Source organism: Arabidopsis lyrata (genome assembly GCF_000004255.2).
Source record: "Arabidopsis lyrata subsp. lyrata unplaced genomic scaffold ARALYscaffold_1, whole genome shotgun sequence".
NCBI lineage: Eukaryota > Viridiplantae > Streptophyta > Magnoliopsida > Brassicales > Brassicaceae > Arabidopsis > Arabidopsis lyrata.
The window spans coordinates 12,611,610-12,622,320 of NW_003302555.1; the positions used below are offsets into that span (position 1 = coordinate 12,611,610).

Genomic DNA, 10,711 nt, shown 5'->3' on the forward strand with positions numbered 1-10,711 from the left:
AACCTCCCAAAAATATTATTTTAGTACACCATTTTAATTTAATATAGTATAATTAAATTTTAGTTCCAAAACTTAACATTCACTTGCCCCTCTTTCTATATCACCTCCTCATCTTTAGCTCTGTCTCTCTCTCCCTCTCTCTCTTGATTCTATCGTTTGATAGTTCTGATTGTAATTAGATTTTGTAGGTCACTGTATAGAGAGATCAGTAAAATAAGAAGGATGAGTTGGTGTGATGGTTCAGATGATAACTACGATCTTAATCTTAAAAGAGTATCAAACATTGATCATCCATCGGTTCAACTCAAAGACCAATCTCAATCATGTGTCACGAGCGGTCCAGATTCCAAATTTAACGTTGAAACTCCCATCATGAGTTCTTGTCCTTCTTGTGGACACAAGATCCATCACCAAGACGACCAGGTTACATATGTTATTTCACCTAAATGTTCTCTAGTTATTAATATGATTACTTTAGATTATTTTGACATGTACATATAAATGTGAAAATAAATGAAATTTGATAAGGTTGGTGGCATCAAAGATTTACCAAGCTTACCGGCAGGAGTCAAATTCGACCCGTCGGATAAAGAGATCCTTATGCATTTAGAGGCGAAGGTATCATCAGATAAGCGAAAACTTCATCCCTTGATCGATGAATTTATACCTACGCTTGAAGGAGAGAATGGAATTTGTTATACGCATCCTGAGAAACTTCCTGGTACGTAACGCTCTCTTTTTGTAACATCAACACAGAGAAAAGAAAAAAAAAATAGAGATAAATTAATACTATTGACGATTTTTTTCTTAAAAATAACTCAATTGGCACCATGAAAAACAAGGAGAATTGTCCAAAAATGACAATTTGGTTATTGTGATTTTCATTTAAAATTTGGGTCAAAAGTAACACATGTTTGCATACGGATTCTACACAAACACTCTTGGCTTTACCCGTTTATATTAGAGTTTTCGGTTTTAAAGAAATTTGTAGAGACACATATATTTTGGTTTAATTACAAAAAAAAAATGATTGCTAGATTTGATAAAATGTAATATTTGTTCAGAAGTGTAAATGTTGGTTTTCTCACAAAAACAAATGATCACATGAATTAAGTAAAGTTTTGTGAAATAGCATTGTCTCTAAAATTTTGGTTTAGATTATAAAAGTGAAATCATCAAATCCAATGTGATTGGTGATTAGATCAACATATGCTTAACTTAAGTACATCTTGTCCCAAGTAGGAGTAAGCAAAGACGGGCAAGTACGGCACTTCTTCCACCGGCCATCAAAGGCTTATACGACAGGAACACGAAAACGTAGAAAAGTTAGCACAGATGAGGAAGGTCACGAAACAAGGTGGCACAAAACGGGCAAGACCCGACCCGTTTTGTCTCAATCAGGAGAAGCCGGTTTCAAGAAGATCCTAGTGCTCTATACCAACTATGGCCGCCAGAAGAAGCCTGAGAAGACGAATTGGGTGATGCATCAGTATCATTTAGGTAGCAGCGAGGACGAAAAAGACGGTGAACCTGTCCTCTCTAAAGTCTTCTACCAAACACAGCCTAGGCAATGTGGCGGTTCGATGGAACCTAAACCGAAAAATCTCGTAAACCTAAACCGGTTTAGTTATGATAATATTCAGACGGGTTTTGGGTATGAACATGGAGGTAAAAGTGAAGAGCCGACGACGCAGGTAATTCGAGAGTTGGTGGTTCGTGAAGGCGATGGGTCATGTTCGTTTCTTAGTTTTACTTGTGATGCAAGTAAGGGTAAAGAAAGCTTCATGAAGAATCAATAGAACATACTATATTTAAATGGAGGTGCTTTGTTGGAGTAAAGATGAGGAAAAGAATGAGAGAGCACATATTCTTTGTGTGTAGGTGTTGGGTAACTATCATAGTAATCTTTCTCAAAGCTTTTGGGAGATTTTAGGATTTAACCTTTTTTTATGATTAAATTGGGGGCGTAACTTTAACTTCGAGACATTACAAATCTTTGTTTTTATTTCTTTACTTCTAGATAAAATATGTCAAAACAATATATACTGTAATAGCTCTTCCTTCAATTATTGTAACAAATGAAATTATGAAACAAATAAAATATATGAAATTTGGAAACCGGAACTCTTGGTCTAGTAATTTGTTTTATTATTAAGAACTTGTATTAGTTGTATATGGATTTAAATCCGATGTGCTGCAGTATGCAGCTCGAGAATTATTTTTTGTGTAAAAATTAAAAAAGAAGAACAAGATTACTAGTTCTTATTGCCTGCAGGATAGGCAAATATAATTAACCACCACAATATTTTTCATTGTTAAATTGCAAATTATTTCCGTGATCTAATTTTAAGACCTATATATATAATATCTAATTTTATAACTATTTTAAAATAAAAAAATTTATTTTCTAAAATCTAAAATTATTCTAGTTAAGTAAGCTTTCCGTACTAATGTTTTGTTTAGTGTGAACCTTAATCAATTTTTTATTTCTTGAGTTTGGAAATCAACCTTAATTTTGTTTTATTTTCTCGATCGATCTTTAGCATTTGCTTATACCAAGAAGAGCAAAGATCCAATAAATTTGGAGCAGTGAGGAATTTGGGCGTGGCGTTACACCGTTACCAATTCTCACGTGAGCAGTGAGATTAATCGTGTGCATTAAATAGAAAAAGTCTTTGACAAAGAGAAATTAGAAATGTATTGAAGCCCGAAATTATGTCAACTAACTAAAAAAAGTTCTAATTGCCAAAATTTCGCATGAAATTGATATATAAACAGAAATTATTATGAGTTTAGCATGAGGTGTATTAGGACATAATGTTCCACATCGGAAGTTGGAAGGGATCCTAAGTAATATGGTATCAGAGCCCGATCCACACATGTCCAACCCGATCCGACCTAAAGATGGTCCAATCATCGACAAGGCCCAAAATTGATGCCGTCGATCTAAGCCCGAATATTCCGAGATTAATGGCCAAAGAGTCATCATCTCGAAAGGGCGTATTAGGACATAATGTCCCACATCGGAAGTTGGAAGAGATCTTAAGTAATAAGGTGTTTAATTTATTTATATTTATTTTAATTCATAAGATGACGAACGTACGACATCAACATGTGACTCAATTGCTTTTTCCTGACATGCTTTTATTATGGTAACTATGATGCACAAGATGTTGAAATTAAACCGTCAATTTCAAGCATTAACGAGTATACGTATTCACCTTTGTTCCAGCAAATCCTACAATGACTCAACTTAAGCTTTACAAGGAGAAGAAGACATACAAATTAAATGGATCGAAAGTAAAAGCTTGTCGCCTTACCAAACACCATGATCCCAAAATTCATGAATCTAAGATTGATCAAACACATTTAAGTGTCTAATTCAAACACATCTTGAATCTAAGATAGTAAAAAGATTAGAATGAAATATATTAATCACTATTTTACAATTAATCTCGTTGCAAATACATCAGTACTGTTGATACCTTCTAGCATTTTTTTTTTCTTTTTTTTTTTGCTAAAAGACCTTCTAGCTTTTCTTCATTGTCCTCCTGAATGTATTCTTTGTTGTTTCAACTCAGCCTAATTCAATCGTAAACATGCTTGAGCTTTAGAGAATCTTGATTCGTTCTCTTTATTGAATACTGCATGGGTGCACAAAAAAAAAAACATTGATGATACTTTTCCACCATGAAAGACTATGAAAGTTGTTATCTCCATTTTTTTCACTAAACTCAAAATTAGTAGACAGATCATAGTACAGTATTATCCAATAATTGGCTTTTCTGTTATTATCCATATCGTTTCATGAAACCGCAAGAGGAAACTTAACCTCTGTTTTTATTCATCCTCATAATTAATATTTGAGTGTGTTGACTATTTTTTTCCTCTCTATCTTCCATCTCTCTCACTTTTTTCAACTCAATCCAAGGGGTCTCTCATATTTTGGCATTTGTGATTTCTCAAATCTGAGAAACCACATACCCCCAAACAGGAGCATTAAAGTCACATTTAAATCACTATCACCTAAACAGTGAGTCAATGAGACCAATTAAAATTAGTGGGTACCATTTTTCTACAAATTAACTAGTACAATCTCTAGCGAATTTCAACTTAAGATTTTTTACGTTTTTATTTATTTCTTTATATACATACACAGTAAACAATCCAATTATAAAACTAAACCGATTAATAACCATTACCGAATCAAAATTCTTAAACTAAAAAAAATTTGATTACAATATTCACAACCACAGAGCCCCAACCTCCTTAAGAATTGGAACTAACTCACCGGAGATATGAGTGGCCATAACCCTATCTAATCCTCCAAACAACCTCCCTCCTACATAAACCGCCGGTAACTTCACCGTGTCTCCGCCGCCAATCCTCTCCAACTCACGCAAGACTTCCTCTTCCCTCTCCTCTTCAATCTCAAGAACCGCCGGATTCACTCCAAGTCCAAGAAGCAGCCTCCTCACCACGTGACACATGCAACATCCTCTCCGTCCAATCACGATCACCGCGTTCTCCTCCACCACCATCCGAACGCTCTCGCCGTTTCCTTGAGTTTTAAGCGGTAGCGGCCGCAGAGATTCCCCGACGGTGGTCATGTTATAGTTTCTTGCACAAGAAATCGTTCCTTGCATTTTCAAGTATGTTTTAAAGATAGATACCAATTAGGAAATGGAAGGTTCTGTTATATATAGTATAGAAATGAAGAAAGAGAGACAGAGAGAAAAGTCTAGCGTCAACGATGGTTACGTAAGGATCTGCGTCACAAGAAGCTATGAGTGATGCTGTTTACGTCACCGGATTGGAGTGGACTTAGTCATAGGACCGTGTCGTTATATCGTATCACATGTTTCACGCTGACTTTTTGGATCCCACTTTATTCTTTTAACAGAAATCAGCACGTTTTTTTATTTTGTTTCCTTTCTACGTGTTTCATTCATTACATAATTTTTTACTGTTTTTCATATCAATAAAAAATAGGATCAGAATCGTTCTTTTGGGTCAAATTAACAGAATAGTTTATTACTATTTTTGTTGTTGTTTTCGATAGATGGTTGTATACTTACAAAATATTCGCATGTGACCACATAGTGGATGCTTGCTTCTTTGGATCTCGACCATCAAAATAGAATCACAGGACTATATATAACAATTTTGGTAATCTAATACTATAATTGTATAAACACAATTTTATTTTGGAGTAGCTAAATATACTATAGAGACTAGAGAGACCTAATTATCTAAAATTTCGATATTTTCCCATTTTACCATTCAAGTTTAAAATAGCATTTAGATGAAAAAGTGAATATATATGACACTCTAGCTAGGACGAAAACATTTTGAGTGGTACATAATCTAAACATAAATTTAAAGAAAAAATACAGATACTAAATTTAAAGTTAATGTAAAGCGATCATGTCAATAATGCACTAAATCTCATCAAAAGTTTTGCATTGGCCGTGTTTGGATGAAAGTAGTAATTATGAGACGTGATTAATTTTGTGTGAAGTACTCGTGTTGGATCCTTCTTTTAAACAATAACTAAAAATAAGAAAAGTTTGACATTATTGTCATATTATTTGTACTCGGAATTTTCCGGGTAGTGGAGCCTTATTAATTTAATACACATGCCAAGAAAGAACTGAGAAGGTCATTTACAAAGAACCATCGTCGTCCGATATATGGACGGTGGAAAAGTCGGTATACGTCAGCACCAAGCTACCAACTTATTGGTTGTTTTAATGGAATCATGACGTCCTTTCTTCTTTAAACTCACGTCACCCATTTCTTCCTAAATTAGGACTATTATATGGGGATTGCATTTCTTTATAAAGTCATGTCATCCTTTAACCTTATAAGTTCTTCAGGTTCCAAAGCCTTTTAATTGTATCGTTCCACCAAATCCTGAAATGGAAGTTCAACATCCATCATCGTCCCAAAACGTTATTTTTTTTTTATAAAAAAAATAGAGTGTGACAAAAATGCATGACCGATATAATTTTCAACAAAAGAATGTTAATTAACCACCACAAAATGATCAGTAATATAAAAAGTTTAGAAATGATAGTTGTAGAAAGATTCAAGAGAGAAACGAAGAAGATAACGAAATTCTGTTATACTCTCTTAAGAAGTTTGTTACAATGGAACCCTCTATTTATAGGGGAGAGTTCCGGTTAACTGAGATAACCACACTCGGTTATCAGTTTACATTAAACCAATCTTATACACTAATATCCTCCCTCAAGATGAGATGTATATGGAGAGAAGACTCATCTTGCCTATAAGAGATTGGAAAAGAGCAGGATATAGTGGTTTCGTAAGAACATCGGCGATCTGATTTGTAGTTTGCACATGCAAAGTCTTCAGCAAGCCTTGGTCTATCCGATCACGAGTAATGTGGCAGTCATTCTCTACATGTTTCGTACGCTCATGGAAGACGGAGTTGTTGGCGATGTGAATTGCTGCAGTAGAGTCACAAAAAAGAGGAACAGGTTTGTTTTGAGGTACCTGAAACTCATTGAGTAACTTCACAAGCCAAGCTATCTCCTTGCTTCCCATGGCCATCGCTCTATACTCAGATTCAGCAGAAGAAGCAGAGCATACATCTTGTTTCCGAGATTTCCAAGAAATCAAAGAACTTCCAAGGAACATACAATATCCTGATGTAGATCTTCTGGAGTCTTGACATGAATTCCAATCAGCATCAGTATATGCCTTGAGACACAAGTCTGAAGTAGCAGAGTAAAATAAACCCAGTCCAATGGTTCCTTTTAGATAATGAATCACTTTGTAGGCTGCCTTTAAATGTGAGGCTTTAGGAGCTGATGAGAATTGACACAATCTATTGACCGCATATGTAATGTCAGGTCTTGTAATTGTCAAATACATGAGCTTCCCAATCAATCGTCTATAAACTTCAGGATTCTGTAAATCTGGTTCATCACTGTGAAGAGCTAATTTCACACTCGGTTCCATAGGAATAGTGGAAGGTCTGCAACCCAATAAACCAGTCTCTTCTAATAATTCCAGTGTGTACTTTCTCTGACAAACTGAAATCCCTTTCTTCGATCTAGCAATTTCCAGGCCTAAGAAATACTTAAGAGGACCTAAGTCTCTAAGCTTAAAAGCCTTTGCTAAATCAATCTTTAATTCCTCTATAGCAACATCATTATTCCCAGCAATAACAATGTCGTCAACGTATACTAGTAAAGCAGTGTAGATATTACCAGATATACGAGTGAATAGAGTATGATCCGCATGTGATTTCTTGAAGCCAAGATTCATCAATGTTGAGCTGAACTTCAAGTACCATTGCCGTGATGCTTGCTTTAATCCATACAAGGACTTTTGTAATTTCAATACTGCATTCTGAGGTAAGATTCCTCCCTGCTTCATAGAGTATCCTGGAGGCAAACTCATATAAATCTCCTCATTTAAATCACCATTGAGAAAGGCATTCGAAATATCCAACTGATGGAGACTCCATTCCTTAGCAGCTGCAACAGAAAGTAGTGTTTTCACTGTTGTCATTTTGGCCACTGGTGAGAAAGTATCACCATAGTCTTCACCTTCCTTTTGTGTATACCCTTTAGCCACTAGGCGTGCTTTGAACCTCTCTAGGCTTCCATCAGCATTAAGTTTTACTTTGAAAACCCATTTACAGCCAATAGGTTTCTTACCATCAGGGAGAGTGCAAACTGACCAGGTATCAGTTGATTCCAACGCTTCTATCTCTATTTCCATAGCATCAAGCCACTCTTTGATTTTCTTAGCTTGTGCATAAGTACAGGGTTCTGGATACTTATTTACTGCACAAATATAAGCAGTGAATTCTTCAGAGAGCTGAGCATAGTTAATATAGGCTGAGATAGGATACCTGACATCTTTCTGTACATCCGGAACTGCATTACAATAATATTCCTGTAAGTAACCAGGTGGTTTTGACTTCCTTTTAGACCATATGTCCACAGTTTCATTAGAGGAAGGTACAGATTCCACTGTCTTACTATCAACAGACAAGGATTCTTCTGAAATGTCATGAGGGACTGTAGTAGACACTGATTCATCAAAAATATCTTGAGGAATGTGTTTCTTATCAGCAAAAGGATATATAGCTTCAAAGAAAACAACATGCCTTGAAACGTGAATACTATTAGTTTCCAAATCAAGTAACTTATAGCCTTTATACCCTGCAGGGTAACCAAGAAATACACAAGCCCTGGCTCTAGACTCAAATTTGTGTCGCTGATGAGTACTTGTTGATTGATAGCACAAGCATCCAAAGACTTTAAGCAGAGAGTAATCAGGTACCTTGTTGTGGAGAAGTTCAAAAGGAGATTTGTTTGAGAGGAGAACACTTGGCAAACGATTGATCAGAAACACTGCAGACAATATGCAATCTACCCAAAACTCCAATGGTATACAAGACTGAAACATCAAAGCTCTTGCAACATTCAGTATGTGTTGGTGTTTTCTCTCCACAACTGAATTCTGTTGAGGTATCTCAGGGCATGAATGATATGAAATAATCCCTTTATCTCTGTATAATGAGTCAAATTTCAACTCAGGGGCATTGTCTGACCTTACTGCTTTCACATTAATCTGATACTGAGTCGCTACCATCGTAAGAAATCCAGGGAACAGAGTTAATACTTCATTCTTAGCCTTCATCAAGTATACCCATGTTGCCCGACTATAATCGTCTACAATAGTCAAGAAGTACCTGAATCCTTCAACAGTTGGTGTTGCAAACGGTCCCCAAGTGTCTATATGAACCAAATCAAAAGCATGCTCAGACATGTTATTCTTAGAAGGAAAAGTAAGACGCTTTTGCTTCGCTTGTTGACAAACTGCACAATGAACAATCTCATTTTTATTTCCTTTTCTCAAACCAAGTACATTGTGTAGTACATCAATCTTTTCAAAAGAAGGATGTCCTAATCGGCTATGCCAAAGAGCATTATCAACAATAGCATTGCAATTCGCATTTACTGAAACAGAGGAGCTATTATCTAAACTAGAACATTCAGCAGGACTAGTACTCAAGACATATAAGCCTCCAATTTGTTTCCCTTCACCAATCTTCTGCTCCTTGATAGGATCCTGAATTACACAGCAACCCTCATCAAAATATACTTTTGATTTCAAATCTTTAGTCAATTGACTTACACTGAGGAGATTAAGTCGAAATTGAGGAATATATAACACATTGTATAGTGTGATATACTCATTCAACTTAATAATCCCTACTCCTGCTATCTTGACATTAGAACCAGTAGGCAATGTGACTTCACTACGCAAATCATCAGATAGGCTTTCAAACAAATTTCTATCAAAAGAAACATGATGAGTTGCACCACTATCTATGATCCAAGTGTTAACAGTCAACATTTTCCTAGAGGTTGTCAAAACACATAGCAACCACAGAGTAGAGGGAGAGAAAGAAATACCATTAAAAGCAGAACCATCATTATTACTAGTGCTTGCAACAGAGGCAATAGTAATTGGTTGTGCAGGGTTATGGAGTTGTTTACTGAAATAGGCAATCACATCTTGTATTTGGGTCTTTGACATGTTTTCTACCAATTCAGCAATACCATCTGGTCCAATCCCTTTAGTATTCATTGTTTTTCCATCAGTCAAAGCGAGATTAGCAACAACGGGCTTTGATTTCTCTGGTGGTGTAACATTCTTCTGCTTGTGTTTAAAATCCAATGGATAACCGTGAATCTTGTAACAAGTGTCTTTCGTATGTCCAGTGTAACCACAATGAGTACACTGTACTTTAGGTGCTTTAGGAGGATAAGAACGAGTAGCATTCACAGCAAACTGCGCACTAGTAGAAGCTGCAACTTGAAATGCAGATGCATTAGTAACAGTAACCATACTCCTTTGACTATGATCTTGGTCCAAGAGGTTGTAAATTTCTGCTAAATCAGGTATTGTTTTCTTCATGATGATCTGACTGCGTATAGTTGCATAAGATTCATTCAATCCTGCAAGAAACTTCACAATTTTGGCATGATCAGCCTTAGAAGCAGTAGCTACACAACATTTGCAATTCTGGCAAGTATCCGCACAACTAGCACCATCCAAATCATCCCATAATGTTTTCAATGATGTATAGTACTCAGAGAGACTCATAGATCCTTGTTGTAATCCCCATATCTGCTGAGTCAAATGATAAGATCTAGGAAGATTCGTAATATGAAATCTTGTAATCAAATCTTTCCAAATTTCTGCAGCATCATTGAATCGCAATATACTTTTGTAAATTTGTTTGGTGACAGAGTTCAATATCCACGACTTAACCATACTGTTACATCGAGACCAAACGCGAAAGCTAGGATCGAATTCAGGAGGTAGTAACCGGCATGCTAAAAATTTAGTAGTCGTTTAAAAAATTCATTCAAGCAATTTATGAATAAAAATTTTGTTTTCTAAATTCACAAGGCTTGCTTTATTGGATATTTTACATTTGCAGTTGCCTATCGTGATAATTTTGCATAACAAAACAAGTCACAATATATACCATTCTTTCGTGTAACTGAAAATCTATAAAAGTTAAAACCTTAATTGTGTAAACCTAAAATTTTACCATACAGTTTTGAATGAGAAAATAATTATTTGTTTTTGGTGAAACAATCCCGTTACTAGGATTAGTAACAATGAGAATATGTGGTATCGAATTTTTTACGGA

General features: G+C 35.6%; 2 protein-coding genes across 3 annotated transcripts; one reads left to right on the top strand and one right to left on the bottom strand.

The window, feature by feature from the left end:
- LOC9326839 (NAC domain-containing protein 10) lies at positions 1-2,118 on the top strand. The gene is made up of 3 exons (XM_002890731.2): positions 1-423; positions 529-721; positions 1,243-2,118. Exons 1-3 carry the CDS (start codon positions 223-225, stop codon positions 1,797-1,799), a joined length of 951 nt encoding a protein of 316 aa, XP_002890777.1. The 5' UTR covers positions 1-222; the 3' UTR covers positions 1,800-2,118.
- A 1,298-nt stretch (positions 2,119-3,416) lies between these two features.
- On the bottom strand, positions 3,417-4,896 carry LOC9326840 (glutaredoxin-C9). 2 transcript variants are annotated; one of them, XM_021014692.1, is made up of 2 exons: positions 4,292-4,896; positions 3,417-3,644 (listed from the first exon to the last, which is right to left on the bottom strand). In XM_021014692.1, the coding sequence occupies exons 1-2, from the start codon at positions 4,644-4,646 to the stop codon at positions 3,583-3,585; spliced, it is 417 nt and encodes a 138-aa protein (XP_020870351.1). In that variant the 5' UTR covers positions 4,647-4,896; the 3' UTR covers positions 3,417-3,582. The 2 variants fall into 2 exon arrangements, with proteins under 2 accessions (XP_020870351.1, XP_020870352.1); XM_021014693.1 differs by lacking the exon at positions 3,417-3,644 and having other exon boundaries at positions 4,104-4,890.
- Between the last annotated feature and the right edge of the window lie 5,815 nt (positions 4,897-10,711).

Excerpts from the sequence above, each read along its gene's own strand:
- LOC9326840 (XM_021014692.1), bottom strand. The coding sequence starts at position 4,646 with ATGCAAGGAACGATTTCTTGTGCAAGAAACTATAACATGACCACCGTC. Across the intron at positions 3,645-4,291 it reads TATGGCCACTCATATCTCCG|TATTCAATAAAGAGAACGAA; the intron begins GTGAGTTAGTTC and ends GCACCCATGCAG.
- LOC9326839 (XM_002890731.2), top strand. The coding sequence starts at position 223 with ATGAGTTGGTGTGATGGTTCAGATGATAACTACGATCTTAATCTTAAA. Across the intron at positions 424-528 it reads TCCATCACCAAGACGACCAG|GTTGGTGGCATCAAAGATTT; the intron begins GTTACATATGTT and ends AAATTTGATAAG. Across the intron at positions 722-1,242 it reads GCATCCTGAGAAACTTCCTG|GAGTAAGCAAAGACGGGCAA; the intron begins GTACGTAACGCT and ends TGTCCCAAGTAG.